The sequence below is a fragment of the Rhinopithecus roxellana genome, chromosome 6, assembly GCF_007565055.1.
Source record: "Rhinopithecus roxellana isolate Shanxi Qingling chromosome 6, ASM756505v1, whole genome shotgun sequence".
NCBI classification, from domain to species: Eukaryota; Metazoa; Chordata; class Mammalia; order Primates; family Cercopithecidae; genus Rhinopithecus; species Rhinopithecus roxellana.
In genome coordinates this window covers 45,051,928-45,076,794 of record NC_044554.1, presented here as the reverse complement: position 1 = coordinate 45,076,794, position 24,867 = coordinate 45,051,928, and the positions used below count along the sequence as shown (strand labels likewise).

Genomic DNA, 24,867 nt, shown 5'->3' with positions numbered 1-24,867 from the left:
GCAGAACTCCGTCTCAAAGAAAAAAAAAAAGGTATGCAAATGACCAACAAACGTATGAAAAAATGCTCAACACCACTAATTATCCGAGAAATGCAAATCCAAACCACACTGAGATATTAATACCATTCGATTTCTGCAAGACTGGCCATTATTATAAAGTCAAAAAACAACAGAGCCAGGCGCAGTGGCTCACACCTGTAATCCCAGCACTTAGGGAGGCAGAGGCGGGCGGATCACCTGAGGTCAGGAGTTAGAGACCAGCCTGCCCAACATAGCGAAACCCCGTCTCTACTAAAAATACAAAACAATTAGCTGGGCATGGTGGCGGGCACCTGTAATCCCAGCTACTCGGAAGTCTGAGGCAGAAGAATCGCTTGAACCTGGGAGGTGGAGGTTGCAGTGAGCCGAGATCACGCCACTGCACTCTAGCTTGGGCAACAAGAGTGAAACTCCATCTTAAAAAAAAAAAGATTTTTTTAATGGTACATTTTATTTTTTATTTTTTTACTTTACTTTTATTTTTTGAGACAGAGTCTTGCTCTGTCACCCAGGCTGGAGTGCAGTGGCATGTCTTGGCTCACTGCAATCTCCTCCTCCCAGGTTCAAGTGATTCTCCTGCCTCAGCCTCCTGAGTAGCTGGGACTACAGGCACTTTGGGAGGCTGGCACTTATGCGCCACCACACTTGGCTAATTTTTGTGGTTTTAGTAGAGATGGGTTTCACTAAGTTGGCCAGGGTGGTCTCAAACTCCTGACCTCAAGTGATCTGCCCACCTCGGTCTCCCAAAGTGCTGGGATTACAGGCATGAGTCACTGTGCCCGGCTAATGGTACATTTTAAAATAACTGAAAGAAGGCCAGGTGTGGTAGCTCATGCCTGTAATCCCAGCACTTTGGGAGACCGAGGTGGGTGGGTCACCTGAGGTCAGGAGTTCAAGTCCAGCCTGGCCAACATGGTGAAACACCACCTCTACTAAAAATATAAAAATTAGCCAGGTGTGGTGGCCTGTGTCTGTAACCCTAGCTACTTGGGAGGCTGAGGCAGGAGAATCGCTTGAACCCAGTAGGTGGAGACTGCAGTGAGTGGAGATCGCACCACTGCACTCTAGCCTGAGAGACAAGAGCGAAACTCCGTCTCAAAAAATAATAATAATAATAACTAAAAGAGTATAATTGGATTGTTTGTAACATAAAGGCTTGAGGGGATGGATACTCCCTTTCCCCTGCTGTGATTATTATGTATGGCATGCCATATTATGTATCAAAACATCTCATGTACCCCATAATACACACACCCACTCTGTACTCACAAAAATTAAAGTTTTTTTTTTTTTTTTTGAGACACAGTCTCACTGACCATGTTGGCCAGGCTGGTCTCGAACTCCTGACCTCAGGTGATCCGCTGGCCTCAGCCTCCCAAAGTGCTGAGATTACAGGTGTGCGCCACCATGCCCAGCCAAAACATTAAACATTTTTAAAAAAAGCAACTTGCCGTTCTCATCCAGGGCGTACACCGACGTCTGCCCCACGGACACCTGCTTCAGCCTCTGTCTCGGCGGGGACGGGATGTGGTACCAGCAGTCACCTGAGAAGGGGAGGCTGACTCAGGCATGTGGCTACCTCCTGCTCATGTGGGCCAGGTGGGGCTGAGGGCCTCGGTCCCCAGCTGCCTCTCGGATGTGTAGCCTGGTGTCAGCTGTGGGCCACACAGAGCTGAGCCGTGCGCTGCCATCCACCCAGCACCATGCCTGGGGCTCTGGAAGCCGTGGCGGGCTCTGATGGACTCATCTCACCAGCGCAACACAAAGCCTTCCAGGGCAGCTCATGGTGGAGACCCAGCCTCAGGGGCTGCCCCCCAACCCATCCCTGTGTGGAGGGCAGCTGAGTACCAGCGTCCCCATGTTGGACACTGGACATCTGGAGAAAAACAAGCCAGCACAGGCCGTCCTCCCAGGCAGCCACCAGAGTGGTCACTGTGGAGTAGACCCTGCAGGGCCAAGACACAGGGGCCACCCTGGGAAGGGCCAGGCAGGCCTGGCTCCAGCTGCCCCATCGCCAGGGTGACCACCTCCCAGTCAGTCCCAGTGGGAGGGGGACACGGCTTCTGGGGAACCCTGGCCCAGAGGGGATGTTCAGCAAACGTCAGCTTGGACGGAAGGTGAGCACTGTAGGGGCTCCTGGGGTGCGGCACTCACCGGCCGGCTGCGAGGGGTACACGGAGCCCCGGTAGAAGGCGGAGCCGTCCCTTGCCACGGCCCACACCTGGTAGCAGGCCCCGATGGAGATGGAGGCGAAGGGCTGGTCGGTGCCAACGTGCAGCCAGGAGGAGCCCTGGGGACGGCGAGGAGGGGTGCTGAGATCACCAGGGCCCCCACCCGCAGGGCCCCACCTCCAGGCCCAGCAGAAATGGGCCTAGCAGTTGGGCAGCACGGGTGGCTGGGGGACAGCCGGGAGTCACACAGCCCCACCCGGCCTGATTTCGGTGCTTGTTGAAATCCTGGGCGCATCTCATCCTCCTGCGAGCAGGGACATCGCCCCTGTGGGCGTGTGCACCTCACCGGGGTGCTGACCACCAAGGACCAGGTGCCAAAGAACCACGGTGTCCCCTGGGCCCATCTCTGTCACCCCTGCCCCACTGGCCTCATTCCTGGGCCAACTGCCCCAGGGCACAGGGACCCACTTGGACCACAGACAGTGTCCACTGGTCCTAGGGGCTTGTCCTGAGCAGGGTCCCAGCCCAGCCGGACTCCAGAGGAAGGAAGAATCTGGCCCTGGCACTCACCGCGGGGTTGAGCGCCGACACGCCCAGGCGGCACAGCACATCCCCCTTGTCACTGATGGCCCAGAGGGCAATGCTGTGCCCGCTCTCCTCCGCACCCGGGCTCTCCGGGATGATGGACACGTCCCTGAGGGCGATGGGGGGCACCTCCAGCCAGGGCCCGCTGGTCACCAGCTTGCATTTTCTGTACAGTGGAGAGCAGACACAGCCCGGGGACCCCAACGTGACCGCCAGGCTCCAGGGCCTCTCCCCCTGGAGCCAGGAGGAAAGCAGTCAACCCCGGGGTGGGTGGAAAGAGGGGCCCAGAGGTGGCCTCCTCCCCACCCCCACCCCACCCCACCCCACCCCACCCCCACCCCCAGCCAGGCGGCGTTCTCTGTCCAGCTTACAGGTGGAGCCTGCCAGTGACATTTCTCTTATTTGTTCATGAAAACAAACTCTTCTGAAACCAGAGAGCACTGGGAGCCTGCGGGCATTTCCTGGCTGACATTTACTTAGATTCGGCTTCCCTCTTCACCCTACTCCCCACTGCTTCTTCCCTTGGGACTGAGGTCAGAGGCCAGATGTGGCCCGGGGTGCAGGGAACCAGAGCTCCCTCAGGACCGGCTCCTCCAGGAGTCTGACCGTGACGGTCACCCTGCAGCCCTGCCTCACCTGGCCCAGCACCTCCTCCTCACAAAATCCTTCATCGTTTTGGACCCATGGTATGAGCTGCAAGGAGGAAGAAGATGAAATCAGGGCCACTTCGTGGAAGTTTCTGGAAAGGGACCGTGCATGTAAACATTCTTATTCTACCCGTTACAGGGCATGGGGACTGGGTGAAAGCCATGGACGGGGTTCAGAGGAGGAGGTGTCACCACGCGTGGCTCTTGGGAGACGGTTCCTGGCTGCCCCGGCAGGGTCAGGGCTGAGTGCAGCCCCAGGGACCTGCAGGGAGGGCCTCCCGGGGGTTGGGGCCTCCCAGGCGCTGAAGGCTCCCTGGGGAAGGGGGTCCGGTCCTCTCTGGGGCTGGAGCATAGCAGTCACCTGTCAGGGGTCAGGCTAAGGGGACTCAGCCCTCCCCTCCCCAGGCCCCATCAGAGCCCTTTTGGGGAGCAAGAGTTCTTGGTCAGGATGAGGCCCGAGGCTGAGGGGAGGGTGGTCCAGGAGGCCTGGCTGTGGCCAACGGATGGTCCTGGTCTGCTCAGAAGCCACCTGGCTCTGGGCCCCAGCTCAGGCTGTCCTGGCTGCATCTTCCAACAGGCTGAGACTGTGCCATGAAGGGTCTGCCCACACCGTGCACCTGCGCCACCAGGGTCCAGGGCCTCGGGACGGGGACTGCATCTCTCTGAGGGGCTCACGCTGCCCCTTCAACTGACATCTCGTGTTGAACCCCCCATCACTCAGGGCCTGGCTCAAAGCCCCCAAGAGCTGAGACCGTCGAGGCCACTCACCCTCCTCAAGCCCCTCAGTCTGGTGTCCCGGGTGCCACCATCTGACCCTCCCAGAGCCCGTGCCTGGCACAGCAGGGATGAAGGTGGCATTGGGGAGCAATGGCGCTCCTACCCGTGCCACGCACAGAGGCCAGAGGTGCCATGTGTGCAGGGAACATTCTCCTAGGCCCCTCCCAGCCCCTCCGCTGGCCCCTCCCCCTCCAGTAGCAGGGCTGGCACCAGGGGTCTGCTCCTTGGCCAGGCCTAGGGTGCAGGGTTCAACCTGGAAGAGCAGTGAGGACGGAGGCCACACACTGCAGGGTCCTGACGCTCAGGACCTGGCCCGAAGGCCCTGTGCAGGGAGAGGCTTACGCAGGGAAGTCGCTGGCGTACTGCCACCCCTCCTGGTCCGTGCCCCCTGGGACGCTGAAATCCACGAACCAGTCAGAAACCTGGGAGGAGTGGGTCAGTGAGGATGGGACCCCCCAAATCCAGAGGGCAGTCAGAACACTCGAGGAGGGGCAAGGAGGGGTGGGAGGGCGGATTCCCAACTCCCTAGGGGGCAGCGGGGCCTCACCCAGGCCCACTGCAGGGACGGGGGTTTCGTGCCAGCCTTGGTGCACTCCTGCAGCCCCGAGGCATCGCTCCACATGTACCGGTCCGTAGGCAGACCCCTGCGACAGGACGACAGGGCGGGTGACGAGGGAGGCTGGGGAACCAACCAGCTCGCTCAGACACCCCCATAACACCCTTGGTGGCAGCCCCGCAGGGAAGCACCGAGCTCCAGTCTCAGAGCCAGCCGCCTCCAGATGCTCGCACTCCTAAGAGGTGACAGCCTGCTGGGCACGGCGGCTCATGCCTGTAATCCCAGCACTTTGGGAGGCTGAGGCAGGGGAATCACCCGAGGTCAGGAATTCGACACCAGCCTGGTCAACACGGTGAAACCCCGTCTCCATTAAAATATAAAAAATTAGCCAGGCGTGGTGATGGATGCCTGTAGTCCCAGCTACTTTGGAGGCTGAGGCAGGGGAATCGCTTGAACCTGGGAGGCGGAGGGTGCAGTGAGCCGAGATTGCACCACTGCACTCCAGCCTGGCAACAGAGCAAGACTTCATCTCAAAAAAAAAGCAGGGGTGGGGGGAAATTTGGACACAGAGACATGCATAGAGGAGAGAAGACTTTCTTTCTCCTTCCCCGCCTCCCCTCCCCCCTTCCCCCCCTCCCCTCACCTCCCTTCCCTTCCCTTCCTTCCACAGCTGTCGCTCTGTCACCCAGGCTGGAGTGCAGGGGTATGATCATAGCTTATTGCCGACTCAAATTCCTGGGCTCAAGTGATCCTCCCAACTCAGCCTCCTGAGTAGCTGGAACTACAGACACGTGCCACCACACCTGGCTAATTTATTTTTAAATGTCCTGTAGAGATGGAGTCTTGCTTTGTTGCCCAGGCTGATCTCACCTCCCAAAGCACAGGGATGACAGGTGTGAGTCATCACACATGGCCACATTTCTCTTGTTCAAACCATGTGGTCTGTGGTACTTTGTTAGTGTCATGACAGGACACTCGAGTAGCGGGAAGCAGCACATGGGGCGGTTTTGGGGGCGGCTGTGAGGCTGAGATGCCTGGAGAACACAGCTGGGGCACGCATTTGTGATGACCAGCTGTGGCCCTTTCGGGCCTCTCTGAGACAGATGTGGGTGCACAGCTCTGCCCTGTCCTCCGTAAGGACTGAGGAGGACGTGAGGAGGGGGTGGAGATCCAAGTGTGTTGCCAGGCTGTGTGGACAATGCCCACAGTCGAGGCGGAGGTGTTCAGGATGGAAATATTTTGGCAATGTGTGTCAACCGCCTTAGAAAATCTCAAATCCCCTGATTTACTGGGGTAAACACACAGACACACAAATATTTACACACAGGGACATCCTTTAAATGGTTCCATAGGATGCTGAAAAGGTCACTTATGGTCGAGACGTCCAAGGCTGAGTCAAGTCAGATACACTGGGTCCACCCCGGGTACGGAACGGTGAGGCCATGGAGCCACCTCCCTGTGCCTGGCCTCGTCTGCCCCCAACACACAGGATGGTCGGAAGGCCACACCCCACATGCTAATCGCAGTTGCTGTCTTTGGCTGGTGAGATTAGAGTTGTCAGAGAGTTTGTTGTTTCTATTACTGTCTATTTCATCAATTTGGAAAAGGCAGAAGCGGAGGCCGGGTGCAGTGGCTCACGCCTGACGCCTGTAATCTCAACACTTTGGGAGGCTGAGGCGGATCTCGGGAGTTCAGGAGTTGGAGACCAGCCTGACCAACGTGGTGAAATCCTGTCTCTACTAAAAATACAAAAATTAGCCAGGTATGGTGGCGGGCGCCTGTAATCCCAACTACTCGGGAGGCTGAGGTAGGAGAATGGCTTGAACCTGGGAGGCAAGGGCTGCAGTGAGCCAAGATCAAGCCACTGCACTCCAGCCTGGGCGACAGAGTGAGACTGTCTCAAAAAACAAAACAAAACAAAACAAAAACAAAGAAAACCAGGAGACGAAATGAACTGCATTTCTTTAGGCAGCCTCAAAAAGTTAAAAAAAAAAAGAAATTTAAAACTTGGAATATGCCACTTATAATAGTGTCCAAACATATGAAATACCATCTAATAAAAGATGTCAAAGCTCCAGTATAGAAATGTACAGGCCAGGCAGCCGGGTGCGGTGGCTCAAGCCTGTAATCCCAGCACTTTGGGAGGCTGAGGCAGGGGGATCATGAGGTCAGGAGTTCGAGACCAGCCGGACCAATACGGTGAAACCCCGTCTCTACTAAAAATACAAAAATTAGCCCGTCATGGTGGAACACACCTGTAATCCCAGCTATTTGTTAGTCTGAGGCAGGAGAATCGCTTGAACCCGGGAGGTGGAGCTTGCAGTGAGCCAAGATCACGCTACTGCACTCCAGCCTGGGCGACAGGGCGAGACTCTGTCTCAGAAAAAAAAAAAAAAAAAATTACAAAACCTTTCTTTCTTCTATCTCTGGTTCTTGAATCAGGAACAGAATCTTATTAAGAAGGAATTACATACATGTATTGGAGGTAGAAACTTTGTCAATATAGTTAGAGACTTTCGGCTGGGCGCGGTGGCTCACGCCTATAACCCCAGCACTTTGGGAGGCTAAGGTGGGCAGATGACTTGAGGTCAAGAGTTCAAGACCAATCTGGCCAACATGGTGAAACCCCATCTCTACTAACAATACAAAAAATTAGCCAGGCGTGGTGCCGGGCACCTGTAATCGCAGCTATTCGGGAGGCTGAGGCAGGAGAATTGTGTGAACCCAAGAGGCGGAGGTTGCAGTGAGCTGAGATCGCGCCACTGCACTCCAGCCTGGGCGACAGAGAGAGACTGTATCAAAACAAAAACAAAAACAAAAACAAAACAAAAAACCAAAAAACAAGATTCAAGGACAAAGAAATCTCAGTGAGCGATAAGATCTGGTTAGTTCCCTGCTGGGGACCTGACGCCAGGCTCTACTGGACTCCACGCTACGGAGGATGCTGCTGTCCTGGTTTTGCCAGGACTAAGGCCTGTGCCAGGCGGCATCCTGGCTGGGCACCTGTGCCACTTACCTGCTGGTGTAGCCTGTCACAGGGTTCCAGCGCTGGTTCTCATAGATGTGAACACACTTCACGTCTGACTGCGTGTAGATGTTACTGGTGCTGCTGGCCAGGCCTGCGGGGAGAGGTGGCTGCTGGGACCGAGGCCACATGGGCTCTGCTTGGGACTCTGGCGTTCCGTCTGAAGCACAGATTCCCAGAGAGGCTGGGAGGGCGGGCTGGAGCCAGGTCAGCGGAGGGGGGCAAACAGTCATGTTGAGCTTATCTCACGGGGCCGGCCTGGCTTGGGTTTCTCGCCTCCGGGCCTGTGATTATTCTGGGACTGCGCAACCTTGATGAGCACAGCCCACTGTGCATCAAACCTCCCATCCACACCCCTGCAGCACCTCTTCCCACCTTGCCCTCTACTTAGCGCCAGGGAGGCCTGAGGCCCACCCAGCTCACTCTGTGTTACCAAAGGAACCTGGGACAGTCAACGTAACGTCCATGAGCCCCGGCTCCCTCACTTGTGACATGAAGACAGAGGCCATTCCTGCCTCACACACAGGGAAGCTGGAAAGCCTGCTCGGATACGTGTTCCTGACGTGTCAAGAGACCACAGTTCTCTGGGGTTAGCTGTTCCCCCATGGGGCATGTGGGCTGTGGCCTGGAACGCCCCGTTTCAGTGTCCGTTTCTGCCTTCGTTTTCCAGTAGGAACAGAGGGACCCTGGCCTACAATTCGGGGGTCCACAGAAGTTCAGCGAGTGCCTACCCTGAAGGAAAAGCCCACCTAACGCCCTGAAATTGAGGGGCCGGACACGCTGGGGGGCCTTGGCCGCTGCCTCTCTGGAACCTTCGAGGCCCTCAGCTCGGGGGGGTACTGGCAGGGACCATCCTGGGTGGAGGCTGGCAGTGGTGAAGGTCACCTGTCAGCCAGCTGTTAGCCGAGTGTGAACACTGGGACAGTAGCCCTGGCCTTGGGCAGGGAACCCAGACGGGGACTAGAGGAAAGAATGCCCAGGAAGGCTCCGGGCAGGGGGGCCCGCAGGCTGCCCTCACCTTGGAAGCAGCCACCTCCATAGCCACCTGTGTACACCCAGGCCGTGTGGTCATAGCCAATGCCCCACACCACGCCCTGGCTGTTGGCCTCCACCATCCGCAGGTGGCCTCCCATCTGCCGCCAGAACCTGGAAGGATGGGAGAGGGCAGGAGGAAACCCCTCAGGCCCCACCTTCCAACCCTGCCTGGCCGCCCTCTTGTTCCATGGCCTCCCGTGGTTCTGGGATTTTCTCAGCCCTCCTTGGTCTCCAAGCACAGACCATCCACCCTGCCTGACCTCCATGTTCATATTAATCAACACTAAAGAGATTCAGCCCACGAGAGGTGCAGGGTCTTGGCACTGGGGCTGTGCAGGTCAGACCCCTCCACGGGCTGGGAGTCTTCTGGAACCCACCCACCTCATCCCCACGGTGACACGGAGGGGATGAGGCCAGTGGCGTGTTTCACAGGGCCCCTTGGGGTCTGGGACCTGGGGGAACGGGCTGGCCACGGTGGCAGGTGCAGCCAGGCTTGAATGTCACACAGCAGAGCCAGACGTGACGTCTAATCCTCTGCATGAGTGACAGCACAGCCCTTGGGCTTCCAGGGTGTCAGCAGGAGGCGGCGCCACCACAGCATGGCCTCCTGGACGGGCAGAGTGCAGGCTGCAGCTGGTGCAGGTCAGCCTCCTGTGGCCGAGGCCCCGTCACTGTCACTGTCACCAGAGGCGGTCTGAATCCTCTGACAGGATATTGCTGTCCTCTCCTGCAGCCAGGGCTTCTGGCTCACTATGTCCCCAGCTCCAGTGCCCACAGGTCATGAAGCCCAGGACCTCGTCGGCTTGGGGAGACCCCCTGGGGCAGCCTCTCTGTCCCACAGGGGACAGAATCATAGCCCCCATGTCCATGGCTGGGTCCTCCTCCTCAGGACTCAGCTCAGACCCCCCCCCCCCCCAGGGAAACTCGTTCCCCCTTTGTGGCTTTTTTTTTTTTTTTTTCTGAGACAGGGTCTCACTGTGTTGCCCAGGCTGGAGTGCCATGGTGTGGGGTGTGATCACACCTCACTGAAGCCTAGAACTCCTAGGCTCAAGTGATCCTCCCACCTCAGCCCTGCAAGTAGCTGGGACCACAGGTGCATGATACCATGACTTGCTAATTTTTTGATTTTTTTTTTTTTTTGGTAGAGATGAGTCTGGCTATGTTGCCCAGGCTGGTCTTGAACTTCTGACCTCAAGTGATCCTCCTACCTCAGCCTCCCCAAGTGACGAGACTGTAGGTGTGAGCCAACCTGCCTAGCCCCGCCTTGTGGCTGTCAATGTCCCCAACAGAACAATGCCTCCTAGGCTTGTGCGTCCAGCCCTGCCCTCACCCGACTCCAACCTGGCTACCCTGAGTCCCCCAGGTCCTGTCTCCACGGGCACTTCCCAGTGCCAAACATCAAGTCCTCTCTCCGCCCACTCCCGCTGGACTTCAAACCCCACCAGCTCTGCCTTGACTATGCCCCCAAACTCTCCTCCCCCAGTAGTTCTCTCCTCTCTGCCCCCAGGCCCCGGATGGCCCCTGCAGCAGGGCCTCAGCTGGAGCTGGAGGTGGCTGAGCACCGGGTCTGTGCCCTGGGCAGGTGGAGAGATGTGGCTGCTTTGCCAGGGCCTGGAAGCCCCCTGGGATGGAGAACTGCGCCCCTCACCCACACTCCACATTCCTCCCGAAGCTCAGAGGCTCCTGGGCGGCACTGACCCACCCTGGGCCCAGTGGGGCTTCTGGTTCCCCCTCTTGGGGTCTTTGGACAGGCCCAGGGGACTTGGGGGCCTGGGAACCAGTAGCTGTGCTTCTGGCTGGTCAGCGAGAAGCTTGGCCCTGCATGGACTCCAGTCTTCTGGACCCCCGCTTCTGTAACCATGAGCTCTGGGTGAGGCCAGGCCCCAGGCCCCACCCGGAGTGCAGCCCACTCACATCTGGTCGCAGGGCAGGGGGTGCTCATGGGCCTCCAGGTCGGGGCTGGGCTCGCTCACGAAGATGTCCCCCTTGCAGGTGATGGACCAGATGGCCTGTGGGGACGGGCGGCCCTGCACCTTCCGGCTCTCGCAGCAGGACAGGCTGAGCAGGGCGAGCTGGCATGGCACAACACTGGTCACTGCTGAGCAGGCCAGGCCAGGCCGCCCCACCGTGGCTGTCCCTTCCCCCGGCCCAAGGGGACCATCGCCCACTCACCCAGTCATTCATGTCCTGCTCGGTGGCGGCAGCCAGACGCACTGGCCACCTCTGCCGTGTCCGCTCGGGGGTGTACAGGGCAAAGGAGTGCTTGGTCTCATTCAGCACTGGGACCAGTGCCACCACCTCGTTCAGGAATATGTGGGTGTACTGTTCACAGAGCAGGCGCCCGGCAGGGCTGTCACCCAGGGCAGGAGGCCTCTGGAGGGCGACCCTCACTGTGCTTCACCCTGGGACCCTGCCCTCGGACACCCTCTCTCCTGGCACCCCGGCCCTGCCCCTTCCCCTGGGTACCCCCAGCTCTGCCCCTCCCTTGGTACTTCATTTCTTTACCCCCTCCCCTGGGCACCCCCATTTCTGTACCCCTCCCCTGGCACCCCAGCCCTGTGTCCCCTCCCTGGCTCCATCTTCCGTGGGACCTGCGGGCACCTTCTTCTCCTCATGGACCACGTAGTAGATGAAGAGGATGCTGTCCCGGGCGCCGTCGTGCCCCGTGAACTGCTCCAGGGCCACGCGCACGTCCACCCACTTGTGGGGCTTCCAGTCGCACCACCACTGCAGCGTCCCGGTCTTCACCCACACTGACTGCGCAGGCCGGGGCAGGGGACACCATCACAGGCAGGCCCGGGGTGCAAGGGGAGGAGAGCGGGGCCGGGGGTGCCCAGAGGAGGAGGCAGGGCTGGGGTAGGGCCCACTCGGCACTCCCAGCTCTCAGCCCAGCTCCCCCCAGGCTAATGACAACAGTGATGCTGCCGGACACCCAACAGGTGCAGGTTGAAAGCCAGGGCTGTTCTGTACAACCTCCTCTCTCTCAAACAGCCAGGGAGTGGGCACTACCAGCCTGCCTTCTGAATGAGGAAACAGGCTCGGGAGGTTCCCTGCCTGTCCTGGTGTCACACAGTGAGCCAGCGACGAGCTAGAACCCAAACCACAGCCTGCTTGTGTCCAGCGGCCCTTGGAATGAGGAGGGTCACACACTCTGTGTGACTTCCCTGTCACCCCCACACTTGACTGTGAGCCTCCGAGGGCCAGGCTCTGCCATAGGACAGCGGGGCAGAAGCAGGGTCGGTCCAGGGGTGGGGTCTCTGGCCGCCCTCTGTGCTAACTCCTTGCAATCACACACTGCACCCCTGGGCGCCTGGGGTTCCCTCCAGCAGGGAGAGGATGCCGTGGTTCCCCTCCCTGGCCACCCTCCCCTCCCCACCCACCACCCTCTGAGGTTGCTGTCGTCTCTGGGTCCCCAGGGCCTCCAATGAGCCTGGAACACAGCGGGGCCTGAACCAAAGTCTTCAGGATGGACGAAGGAACCCTGAGCTCCTTTCTCTATGCCCGCATCTGCGTGGGAGACGGATGGACAGCAGGATGGAAGCATCCATCTGTTTCTCTCAGAGCTGGTACACAGCAGGCGCTCAATGAATGATTGTTGGAAAAAAAAAAAAATGTGTGCGCGGCCACCGGGGTGCCCACCTGCTCCACAGCCTGCTCGTAGTGTCTGAAGTTCTCCAGCTCCCGCTTGGTTCTTTCTGTGAGCTGCTGGAAGATCTGCTTCCTCCAGGCGGCGGTCTGGGCCGGCGTGATGGACAGGGACAGCGTCTGCACCGAGGGAGACAGGCCTGTGGGGCAGGCAGAGCTTCAGGGCCGGGGCACCGTCCTGCCTGCAGCTGGGCAGGAATCCACGGCGCTCCCCTCCACCAAATCAGCCCTTTCTAGGTCAAAAGCTATGCTCTCTGTTAAGCCTCCTTCCACCCTTCGCCCTGATGGATAAGTTGCTCTCCCCCAGTAATTCAGCCTGGAAAGCGGCCACCACTGCTAGCACAGGGGACGGGCTGCAGACAGCGGAAGAGGCATTGGCCACTGTGCTTCCAGGTCCTGACAGCCTCAGGCTGGTCTCTGGAGGCCACAGAGGAGCCCAACGTCTGGCTCAGGGCTGCTGAGCACAGTGAGGCATCCAGGGAGGACAGCAGGCCTGCCCGAGCCCCCCAACCCCGGCCTCCTCCCACACCCCACACCCCCAGGGCACCTGGCCATGTGGTTGCCCCCAGGCCCTGCAGGAGCCCTTACCCGCTTGGACAGTGAACCACCTGGGCATGGCACATGCCTCCACCACGCAGCCGCCTCCCGATACCCAGGCCCACAGCGGGTGGTCATCCACGCCGTACGGCTCCTCCAAGCCCAGCGGGAGGAGCCCCAGCGAGGAGAGGCTGGTGGTCTCGGGGAAGCCAGCGGCCGAGTGGCTGGGCACTTTCTTGGGCTCCTTGAGGTCAATATTGGTCCAGGGCAGCTCGGCCGGGGTGGGGGCGGGGCCGGGGTGTGTGTCGGGTCCGGCCTCTCCACTGCCCTCGGCTGGGCAGGCATCCTCCGCAGTATCTTCTGCAGTCCTGCCAGCCCCTGGGCCCGAGGCTGAGCTCCCCGTGGGATTCTTGGAATCGTCTAGAGGCTCTGCAGGGAGAGGCTGGCCAGGCCCCGGTCTCTCGACTTCTGAGGAGGCATCGGTATCGCTGGGGGCAGATTCGCCACTGCCCCTCACCTCGTCACCGAAGAAGCAGCCGGCACTAGGGACAAATCAGGGCAGACCTGTCACTCCCTTGCAGGGGAACAGGTGCTATCAGGCAAGCCCTGTCCAGCGTGCTCCACCATGACTGCCTGTGGAAACTTGGGCAAGTCAGAACCTCTCTGAACTGTCTCTTCCTCTGTGCAAGATATCCATCAGCACCTGCTTCCAGAAAGCTGACACCTGGACCACCCTGCAGACCAATCACATCGACATATCTGAGGGTGAAGATCTGGAATTAGTTTTTTTTTTTTTTTTTTTTTTGAGACGGAGTCTCACTGTCACCCAGGCTGCGGTGTGGTGGTGCAAACTTGGCTCACTGCAACCTCCACCTCCCAGGTTCAAAAGATTCTCCTACCTCTGCCTCCTGAGTAGCTGACAGATTACAGGCATGCACCACCACGCCTGGCTGATTTTTGTATTTTTAGTAGAGATGGGGTTTCACCATGTTGGCCAAGCTGGTCTTGAACTCCTGACCTCAAGTGATCCGCTGACCTCAAGTGATCCGCTGACATCAAGTAATCCGCTGGCCTCGGTCTCCCAAAGTGTTGGGATTACAGGCTTCAGCCACCATGCCTGACCATAAACCTTTTTTCTTTATAAAAGACCCAGCCTCAGGATTCCCTTATAGCAACACAAAATGGACTAAAACATGTGTTTTCAAGTCTCTTGGGTGTACACCCAGCAGTGGATGTGCTGGCTCACATGGCAGTTCGGGGTTTCACGTCTTCAGGAATTGCTAAATTGTTCTCCACAGTGGCTGTACCATTTCACATTCCTACCGGCAGTGTAGGACGGTTCCAATTTCTCCATGTTCTCACTAGCATTTGTTATTGCTTTTTTTTTTTTTTTTTTTGAGACAGAGTCTTTCTCTGTCACCCAGGCTGGAGGGTAGTGAAGTGACCATAGCTCATTGCAGCCTCGACCTCCTGGGCTCACGGGATCCTCCCACCTCTGCCTCGTCTACAGGCACATGCCACTACACCCAGATAATTTTTTTAAAAACTTCTTGCAGAGATGGGGTCTCACTATGTTGTCCAGGCTGACCTTGAATTCCTGGGCTCAAGCGACCCTCCCGCTTTGGCCTCCCAAAGTGCTGGGATCGCAGGTGTGAGCTACTGCACCCAGCCTTGCCTTTCTTCCATTGACTTTTCACTCTCTTGATAATGTCCTTTGATTCACAAAAGTTTTTAATTTTGATGAAGTCCAATTTATCTGTATTTCCTCATTGCCTAGGCTTTTGGTGTCATGTCTAAGAAGCCACTGCTAACCTCAAAGTTATAAAGATTTGGCATCTGTAGTTTTTGAAGCTTCTCAGCTGATTCTCATGTACTTTCCAGTTTAAGAATTACCAGCTGGTGGCCGGGCGCAGTGGCTCAAGCCTGTAATCCCAGCACTTTGGGAGGCCGAGACAGGCAGATCACGAGGTCAGGAGATCGAGACCATCCTGGCTGACACGGTGAAACCCCGTCTCTACTAAAAAATACAAAAAACTAGCCGGGCGTGGTGGTGGGCGTCTGTAGTCCCAGCTACTCGGGAGGCTGAGGCAGGAGAATGGCGTGAACCCGGGAGGCGGAGCTTGCAGTGAGCTGAGATCGTGCCACAGCACTCCAGCCTGGGCAACAGAGCGAGAATCCGTCTCAAAACAAAACAAAAAACAAACAAGCAAAAAAAAGAACTACCAGCTGGCCCGGTGTGGTGGCTCACGCCTGTAATCCCAGCACTTTGCAAGACAGAGGTGGGAGAGTCACTTGAGGTCAGGAGTTCAAGACCAGCCTGGCCAACATGGTGAAACTCCATCTCTACTAAAAATACAAGAATTAGCCAGGTGTGGTGGTGAACACCTGTAATCCCAGCTACTTGGGAGGCTGAGGTGGGAGGATCACTTGGGTCCAGGAGTTTGAGGCTGCAGTGAGCCATGATCACGCCACTGCACTCTAGCCTGGATGACACAGTGAGACTGTCTCAAAACAAAACAAATAGCCACCTACCATCTGAGCAGACTAAACCCTCAGGTGACACACGAGCAAACGCCTGCCCTGGCCATCCTCCCTGACCCTCTGGGCTGACAGCACAGCAGGGTGGCGACCACCAGGCTCAGGGCACAGAGGGGTATGGATCAGGGGCTGGGGAGGGTCACAGCTACAGGTGGGAACGTGGACGGCTGCAGAGCCCCGGCCCTGAGCGCCATTTCCATCCACGCCCGTGATGTGAACACTGCCACTGCAGAGCTGAGCTGTCCCCAGCTCATCCACGGAGTCGCCTGCCTGTGCTCTCACGGCCGGTGGGCAGAGCTGGGGCTTGTCCACGCTCTTTAGACCCACGGACCCCCAGGTGCGGCCCCAGAACTGCAGCGGCATCACCCAGGGGCTGGTGAGAAATACTAAGTCTCCAACAGAAACTCGGGGTGAGACCCGGAGATCAAAGTCTGAACAAACCCTCCAGGCAACCCCGGTGCCTGAGTCTGAGACCACTGCTGCAGGCTAGGCAGAGACCCTGTGTCTCGTCCTTGTTTCCCCTGGACAGAGGGGTCCTTACTTCTATCGCAGAGAACTGTTTCTGACCCAGATCTTCAGCCTTTGGACCCAATGGGGCAACCCACGTCAGGGTCGAGCCTCACCTCCCTCACGACGGCCCAGCCTAACCCTGCTCCCAGTGCCACCACCAGCAGCCCAGAGTGTGTGTAACAACCCCAGCGGCCACCCCGGGCTGCCCCCAGGACCCCCTCTCTGTGGGACCGAGGCAGGAGGGCTTCGGCTCTTGTGGCTCTTGTGAGTGAAGACCCATTTTCTCCTGCCTGGGACAAGTCCCGGGACCCAGTGGGGCAGGTGGCAGAGTTTTCTGGACGTGACCACCTAGGCTCAGACAGCCCGTCCCAGCCTGGCTCCTGCACAGCCTGCCGTCCCTGGTCACCTGAGGAGGCTAGACGAGCTGCCGGAGTGTGACCGGTCACACTCTCGGGCCACGACGATGGCCTTCCAGGTCTTCCCGCTGAGCTCGCTGGGGGTGACGCCCTGCCGGAAGTACACAGCTCGGTCCTCACAGCCAATGCCCCACACCTGGAAGAGAGAGGCTCTGTTCTGAGGAAGCGGGGTGCAGGCCCGGGGGCTCTTCTCGCTTCCTGGGGTTGCAGAATGCAGGCAGGGTCCCCCATATGCAGGTGTGTGTGGGCTGGGAAGGTCCATGGTGGGGCTGTGTGGTGGGCACAGAAGTCAAATGCTGGAAGGGGGCTCAGGAGAAGCTGCGACCTGGTCCCATCACCCTGTCCTCAGGCAGAGCCAGGGTTTCAAGGTGACTAGGTCCAGGCAAAGTGGCCGGGCTGGGGGACGCTCTATTAGGAAGTGAGTTTCACCTGCCTCCCTGTCCTGCGTGTGCCCTCTGGTGGGAAGCAGATGCCCCCGTGAACCCAGAGGTGGTCCTGGTTTTGTTGCTTTTGTTTTTGTTGTTGAGACAGAGTCTTGCTCTGTTGCCCAGGCTGGAGTGCAGTGGCGCAACCTCGGCTCACTGAAACCTCTGCCTCCAGGGCTCAAGTGATTCTCCTGCCTCAGCCTCCCAAGTAGCTGGGATTACAGGCTCCCATCACCACACCCAGCTAAGGCTTTTTTTGTTTGTTTGTTTGTTTGTTTTTTTAGATGGAGTCTTGCTCTGTCGCCAGGCTGGAGTGCAGTGGCGTGATTCAGCTCACTGTAACCTCCGCCTCCCAGATTCAACCGATTCTCCTGCCTCAGCCTCCAGAGTAGCTGGGATTACAGTCACGTGCTACCACGCCCAGCTAAGTTTTGTATTTTTAGTAGAGATGAGGTTTCACCATGTTGGTCAGGCTGGTCTCAAACTCCTGACCTCAGGTGATCCACCCGCTTCGGCCTCCCAAAGCGCTGGGATTACGGCCGTGAGACACCGCTCCCGGAATGTTTTTGGTTTTTTTTAGAGACAGGATCTCACTCTGTCACCCAGGCTGGAGTGCAGTGGCACAATCGTGGTTCATTGCAGCCTCGACCCCCTGGGCTCAAGCAATCCTCCTGCTTTGGCCTCCTGAGTAGTTGGGACTACAGGTGCACACCACCACAATTGGCTAACTTTTTAATTTTTGTAGAGATGGGGTCTCACTATATTGTCCAGGTTGGTCTGAAACTCCTAGGTTCAAGTGATCCTCCCACCTCAGCCTCCTAAAGTGCTGGGATTTACATGTGTGAGCCACCACACCTAGCCGTGGTGTTTTTTTTTAAGATGCAAAGTAACCACCCTAATTCTGACCTCACTTTCCATGGAAAAGGTCTCTGGGTAGGCATCCTACTCTCTGCCTTTGGGTAAGAAGTAAGGTTTGCTAAAGGGCTCAGGTGGCCTGGCTAGGTAGGCTGCAGCATCTCTGTCCCTTGGCCCTGGTAGGCTCGGCTCAGACTCAGCTGAGTCACCTCGGACTGTGCACTAGCAGGTGCCTGTCACCCCCCCCCCCCCCGCCTCTGGGTGCTGTGCCACCAGGGTAGGTGGGAGGAGGGCGTGGCAGCAGAGGGAAGCCTGGCACCTCAGAAAGAATTTCTTGCTCAGTGTAATGGAGTGGCGGGCTCTCCTTGACAGCAAGGGCCTGAACCCTTTGAGTGTTTTTTTTTTTTTTTTGGAGACAGAGTCTTGCTCTGTTGTTCAGGCTGGAGTGCAGTGGAGCAATCTTGGCTCACTGCAACCTCCGCCTCCTGAGTTCAAGAGATTCTTCTGCCTCAGCCTCCCGAGTAGCTGGGACTGCAGGCATGTGCCACTACACCTGGCTGATTTTTGTATTTTTAGTAGAGATGGGGTTTCACCATGTTGGTCAGGCTGGTCTTGAACTCCTGACCTCAGGTGATCCAGTCGCCTTGGCCTCCCAAAGTTTTGAGATTACAGGCGTGAGCCATGGTGCCCAGCCCACCCTTTGAGTCTTAAAAGTCCCCAATTCTCATTATCTCTGAGAAGGCCACACTGTGAAACTGTGCAGGTGATTCTTAAGAGAGGCTGCACTGACCGGGCGCGGTGGCTCATCCCTGTAATCCCAGCACTTTGGGAGGCCGAGGCAGGCAGATCACTTGAGGTCAGGAGTTCGAGACCTGCCTGGCCAGCATGGTGAAACCCTTTCTCTACAGAAAAATACAACAATTAGACAGATGTGGTGGTGCGCACCTGTAATCCCAGGTACTCGTGAGGCTGAGGCAGGAGAATCACTTGAACCCGTGAGGCGGAGATTGCAGTGAGCCGTCATGGTGCCACTGCACTCCAGCCTGGGCGATAGAGCAAGATTCTGTCTCAAAACAAAAAAAAAAAAAAAAAAAAAAAGGAGAGAAGCTCCGTCCTCGGAGTCCACGTTAGGGGTCAGCTTCATCCTTCACTTGGTGACCATCGCACCTGATTTCACCTAAACATTTCTCAAGGAAACCTTCCAGTCTCCAGGAACCCCTTCCTGCCACCTCTCAGGCCAGATCTGTGCTCATGACTCTGAGGCCTTAGGAAACTGACCTGAGCGAGGGCCCCAGGACCCTGACAGAACCAGCCCCTGGGAATCCTCGTGGGCTGAGAGCGTGCAGAGGTGCCAGGACCCCCGCTGTACGGCCATCATGAGCCCCTACAGTGGGAAGGGGTCACTGCGCTATTTTGTGGCATGAGGAACCTCCATCCTGAGACCCCTGCTGTTCAGGGGCTGCGGACCCCCGTGCACACCTGGTCATTCATTCCCACGTTCACCATCAGCATCTCACCAACCATCTCAATCCAGCTGGTGCCGCAGGGATTGTGAGAGTTGACGCCTCTTCGGAACCACACCTGGGGGAGTCAGAAATAAACGTGCTTTCCTGGAGGGCCAGGGAGACAGACGGTTCATTTGTTTAAGCCTCGGGGAGAACAAGTGAATAATTTGATCCTTTGGTTCATGTCACAAATGAGCAGTCGCACATCATTTAGCAAGGAAGCCCCTATCCACGATCCACGTCCCTCTTCCCACACCCCGGCCGCATCTCCTGCGCCTGGCTCTGTCCCACGAGGGCTGAGGGTGTCCTGGCCTCAGCCACACGTGTCCTGGCAGCTGCCTGCCCATTCTCCAGCCTAACGCTTGGAAAAGGCTGCTTTATTTGAATTGAGTCGGTCCCTGTGAAAGACAACGGCCTTAATAATGTTATTTAGGAAAACTAGTTTTTAAAAAGCTCATTCTTAGAAAACATGAGACCCCTATCTTGGGTCTATTCTTAGTACTTCAAGAAATACTCAAAATTAAAGCGAAGTATTTTCATGTCAACGTGTAAAAATACACACACTCCCACTAGATTTTCCCAGACTACCTGTGGCTCTGTGATTTAGCCGCTGGTCATGCTCCACCCTGCCGCCCGGCATTCCATCCGGGCTGTTCTGATACATTCTCCACGGTGGCCTGGGAGGCCCCGTTAGTCTCAGACCTACTGGAGACCTTGTGCTATTAGAATTCCTGAGATGCTGCCGGGCACGGTGGCCCACGGCTGTAATCCCAGCACTTTGGGAGGCCGAGGCGGGTGGATCACCTGAGGTCAGGAGTTTGAGATCAGCCTGAACACATGGCGAAATCCTGCCTCTACTAAAAAATACTACAAATACTAGTCGGGTGTGTGGTGGTGCACGCTTGGAATCCCAGCTACTTGGGAGGCTATGGCAGGAGAATCGTTTGAATCCAGGAGGTGGAGGTTACAGTGAGCTGAGATTGTGCCACGGCACCCCAGCCTGGGCAACAGAATGAGACTCTGTCTCAAATTAAAAAATAAAAAAAAGAAATCCAATTTTGCCCATGTAATCCAAAGAAAGTGGCACGTTGCTATATGAGGGATTTGGAAGTTGTGCTCCCTGGGAAGTGGGGTGACCAGGACCCAATGTGGGGGACAGTCTGGTCTGTATTTTTGTGGGCTGGGAGTGGCCTCAGACTCTGGAAACTTCAGCACTGGAGATACAGATGCAGACGTGTGGGCCGTCCATTCCCCGGGCCAGGGAAACCCCCTTGACAAGCAGTTAGAAAAACCCCATGAGTGGTCGGAAATTGGCTGGTTTTATTGGACTTGCCGCTGATAAGATGCAAAATACACGCACTGACTAGAGGAAGGGGAGGCGCTCCGTTAACCAAGGGCTTCAGGAAATTTGCTTCTTTTTTTTTTTTTTTTTTTTTTTTTTTTTTTGAGACGGAGTCTTGCTCTGTCGCCCAGGCTGGAGTGCAGTGGCCGGATCTCAGCTCACTGCAAGCTCCGCCTCCCGGGTTTACGCCATTCTCCTGCCTCAGCCTCCCAAGTAGCTGGGACTACAGGCGCCCGCCACCTCGCCCGGCTACTTTTTTGTATTTTTTTTTTGAGACGGAGTCTCGCTCTGTCGCCCGGCCTGGAGTGCAGTGGCCGGATCTCAGCTCACTGCAAGCTCCGCCTCCCGGGTTTACGCCATTCTCCTGCCTCAGCCTCCCGAGTAGCTGGGACTACAGGCGCCCGCCACCTCGCCCGGCTACTTTTTTGTATTTTTTAGTAGAGACGGGGTTTCACCATGTTAGCCAGGATGGTCTCGATCTCCTGACCTCGTGATCCGCCCGTCTTGGCCTCCCAAAGTGCTGGGATTACAGGCGTGAGCCACCGCGCCCAGCCGGAAATTTGCTTCTGATTCTTCGAAATGTTGCAGCCTATTAGGTGACACTCTCAGTTGCTGCATTTGGGTACCAGGGTGTGGGTGGAGGAGGATTTTACGGCACCAAACGTCCTGGAGATTGGCAACGATTTTAGCAACAAACTGCATGGTGCTCGGCTGGTGCCGGATTTATTCTAATGGGTTTTTCTTTTTTGAGATGGAGTCTCTCTCTTGTTGCCCAGGCTGGAGTGCTGTAGTGCAATCTCGGCTCACTGCAACCTCTGCCTCCCAGGTTCAAGCATTTCTCCTGCCTCCCAAGTAGCTGGGATTACAGGTGCCCGCCACCACGCCCGGCTAATTTTCTGTATTTTTAGTTGAGAAATGGTTTCGCCATGTTGGCCAGGCTGGTCTCGAACTCCTGACCTCAGGCGATCTGCCCACCTTGGCCTTCCAAAGTGCTGGGATTACAGGCATAAGCCACTGCACCTGGCCCGGGTTTTTCTTTTTTTTTTAATTTGAGACAGCGTCTGGCTCTGTCACTCAGGCTGGAGTACAGTGGCGTGATCTCAGCTCACCGCAGTCTCCAACCCCTGGGCTCAAGTGATCCCCCAACCTCAGCCTCCCTTGTCGCTGGGACCACAGGCATGCACCCACCACATCTGGCTAATTTTAAAATTTGTACTATTTTTTGTAGAGATGGGGTCTTGCTATGTTGCTCAGGCTGGTCTCAAATTCGTGGGCTCAAGTGATCCTCTGGCCTTGGCCTCCCAAGGTGCTGGGATTACAGGCGTGAACCAACATGCCCTGCTGTTTAGGCCACACTTGCAAGAAGAGAAAACAGCCTTCAAGGGACCCCATGCAGCATCCCCGTCTTACCTTCTGGTCCTTGGTGACAGCCCAGACCACGTTGACTCCCACCGAGACGTGCATGACCCCGTTTTCAGATCCAGGAGGCTCCACAACGGACCAGGAACTTCCTACCGGGCCCCCAGGAAACCCCCAGTGGTCCCCATCAGCCTGGACAGCTGGGGAGCAAGTGACCCTCACCCTTCTCCCCCGTACAGGGTGTGCGGGCGGGAGGGCTGGGCTGCCCACCTTTGGGATTGCTCCTGTTGATTCCTTCCCGGACCAGGGCCTGCCCCTCCCAGAGTGTGGCCCACAGGAGGTCGTGGGGCCCACAGCTGATCTGGACCACCTCCCCGGGGGTGTCCAGCAGGGACCAGGAGGACCCTTCGGGGTTGGAGTGGCTGACGTCCTCTCTGTACCATACCTGGGAGGCAAGACAGGGACATGGCACCTGCATCAACTCATTCCCACCAGCCAAGCACCGGGGTCTCGGCGTGGTGGGGGGTGGGACTCATGTCTCCTGACCGTCCAAATCTCACTCCCTGCCCCCTACCCCTGCCAAAAAATGCAAACCCTGGATTCTGGCGGTCCTGGGGGATACACTTGTTCCATTCATCTGCTGGGGGTGACGCCCCCAACCCCGCCCACTCATGGACACCCACCCACCACCTGACTCCAGTGTCAGGCACGGGGGTCTCCGGCCACCCCGGCCAGTCCGTGTGTCCCACGCCCCCTTGTGGCGATGTGCTCTCACGACACCCAGCTCTAGGGGAGGCCGAGGTCCCGATGGATAAATGGGAAAACCTCCAACCCCCATTCATAAAACTGTCTAAGATGTCAGTTCTTTCTTCCTTCACTGAATGGTTAAGACTGGGAGCAACGGGCTCAGAGCATCCGAACTGTTTGGCTCATTTTACCTGGGGGAGACTGCATGTCACTTCGTGATCCAGAAAGGGCAAGTGACCCTCCCCATCGGGCTGTCTTCAGACTGGGGACCCCAGCCTCCCAATCCTGCCACCATCCCCCTACAGCGGGCCCTGCAGCACCAGGCCTGGGAGCCTCCCTTCTGCAAGCAGGTGGCTTCAGGGCCCCTCTGTCTCCCCAGCGTCTACAGAAGCCCAGGTCCTGGTGCCGCCTCTCATGGACCACAGGTGTGGTGCAGGCAGCACCGGCTCACGGCCGACATTCCGGGAAACAAACGCTGCTCTGCGGCCCCTGTTCTCCCCTCTCTCTCTTTGCGCCCAGGTGGGCATGGCCCCCCGAAAGGGGCTCAGTCCCGGGCCAGCTCCCTCAGTCTGCCTGGCCCCATACCACCGCCCTTCAGCAGGGCTGAGGAAGCAACTGTGTTCGCCTTTGACCAGGCCAACGTGGCCGCAGAGGGGGGCTGTGACAAAACCCACAACTTTTTTTTTTTTTTTTTGAGACAGAGTCTCGCTCTGTCGCCCAGGCTGGAGTGCAGTGGCCAGATCTCAGCTCACTGCAAGCTCCGCCTCCCGGGTTTATGCCATTCTCCTGCCTCAGCCTCCCGAGTAGCTGGGACTATAGGCGCCCGCCACCTCGCCCGGCTAGTTTTTTTTTTTTTTTTTGGTATTTTTAGTAGAGACAGGGTTTCACTGTGTTAGCCAGGATGGTCTCGATCTCCTGACCTCGTGATCCGCCCATCTCGGCCTCCCAAAGTGCTGGGATTATAGGCTTGAGCCACCGCGCCCGGCCCAAAACCCATAACTTTTGATAACTGCTAAGCCCATTGAGGAGCTGTGGTCAGTGCATGGTGAGAGCGACTGAAGAATCCTGATGAGCGACAGAAAGCTGTGATTCGAGTGTCAGCGCCGTCAGCTCAGGACCCTTGGGGCCTTTGCTGCCCTCGGGGGCTGCTTCGATTCCTCTGCTTAGTTCACAAACTCCCTAAGACAGGATTGTCTCTCTCGAAAGAGCCACAGATCCACCACCCACCTACCCACCCACGTACCCACCCATCCATCCATTCATCTGCACACTCACCCATCCGTCCATCTGCACACACCTTCCATCCATCCACACATATACCCACCTATCCATCTACCCATACACCCACCCACCCACCCATCTACACACCCAACCACACACCCACCCATCCATCCACAGACCTACCCACCCACCTATTCATCCGCACACCCACCCACACACCCATCCATCCATCCGTCTGCACACACACCCACCCACCCATCCATCCACACACCCACCCATCCATCCACACACCCACCCACCCATCCATCTACCCACTCACTCACCCATCCATCTACACACCCAACCACACCCACCCATCCATCCACACACCCACCCATCCATCCACACACCCACCCACCCATCCATCTACCCACTCACTCACCCATCCATCTACACACCCAACCACACACCCACCCATCCATCCACACACCCACCCATCCATCCACACACCCACCCATCCATCTACCCACTCACTCACCCATCCATCTACACACCCAACCACACACCCACCCATCCATCCACACACCCACTCACCCACCTATCCATCCGCAACCCACCCACCCATCCACCCATCCATCCAAATACCCACCCATCCATCCACACACCTACCCACCCATCCATCCATCCACACACCTACCCACCCATCCATCCATCCACATACCCACCCACCCATCCATCCATCCACACACCCACCCACTCACTCACCCATCCCTCCATCCACCTACCCACTCATCCATCCATCCATCCATCCACCTACCCACTCATCCATCCATACATCCACCCACACACCCACCCACCCATCCATCCACCTGCACACCCACCCACCCATCCATCTACCTGCACACCCACCCACCCATCCATCCATCCACACACCCACCCACCCATCCATCCAT

At 57.3% G+C, this 24,867-nt stretch overlaps 1 protein-coding gene across 5 annotated transcripts in view; it reads right to left on the bottom strand.

Annotated features, from left to right (window-relative positions):
* The window catches only part of TECPR1 (tectonin beta-propeller repeat containing 1), a 41,089-nt gene that overhangs the window by 5,029 nt on the left and 11,193 nt on the right, over window positions 1-24,867 (bottom strand). For 4 of the 5 annotated variants that reach the window (XM_030933086.1, XM_010388462.2, XM_030933087.1 and 1 more), the window contains 17 exons: window positions 22,238-22,412; window positions 22,019-22,119; window positions 19,241-19,342; window positions 16,472-16,617; window positions 13,069-13,559; window positions 12,475-12,620; window positions 11,437-11,592; window positions 11,008-11,157; window positions 10,750-10,907; window positions 8,819-8,946; window positions 7,792-7,894; window positions 4,767-4,863; window positions 4,562-4,641; window positions 3,432-3,488; window positions 2,781-2,961; window positions 2,194-2,329; window positions 1,491-1,583 (listed from right to left, as the gene is read on the bottom strand). In XM_030933086.1, the coding sequence (XP_030788946.1) occupies window positions 1,491-1,583; window positions 2,194-2,329; window positions 2,781-2,961; window positions 3,432-3,488; window positions 4,562-4,641; window positions 4,767-4,863; window positions 7,792-7,894; window positions 8,819-8,946; window positions 10,750-10,907; window positions 11,008-11,157; window positions 11,437-11,592; window positions 12,475-12,620; window positions 13,069-13,559; window positions 16,472-16,617; window positions 19,241-19,342; window positions 22,019-22,119; window positions 22,238-22,412 (2,500 nt within the window). The remainder of the gene's footprint in view (window positions 1-1,490; window positions 1,584-2,193; window positions 2,330-2,780; window positions 2,962-3,431; window positions 3,489-4,561; window positions 4,642-4,766; window positions 4,864-7,791; window positions 7,895-8,818; window positions 8,947-10,749; window positions 10,908-11,007; window positions 11,158-11,436; window positions 11,593-12,474; window positions 12,621-13,068; window positions 13,560-16,471; window positions 16,618-19,240; window positions 19,343-22,018; window positions 22,120-22,237; window positions 22,413-24,867) is intronic. The other variant, XM_010388471.2, reaches the window with a different exon arrangement.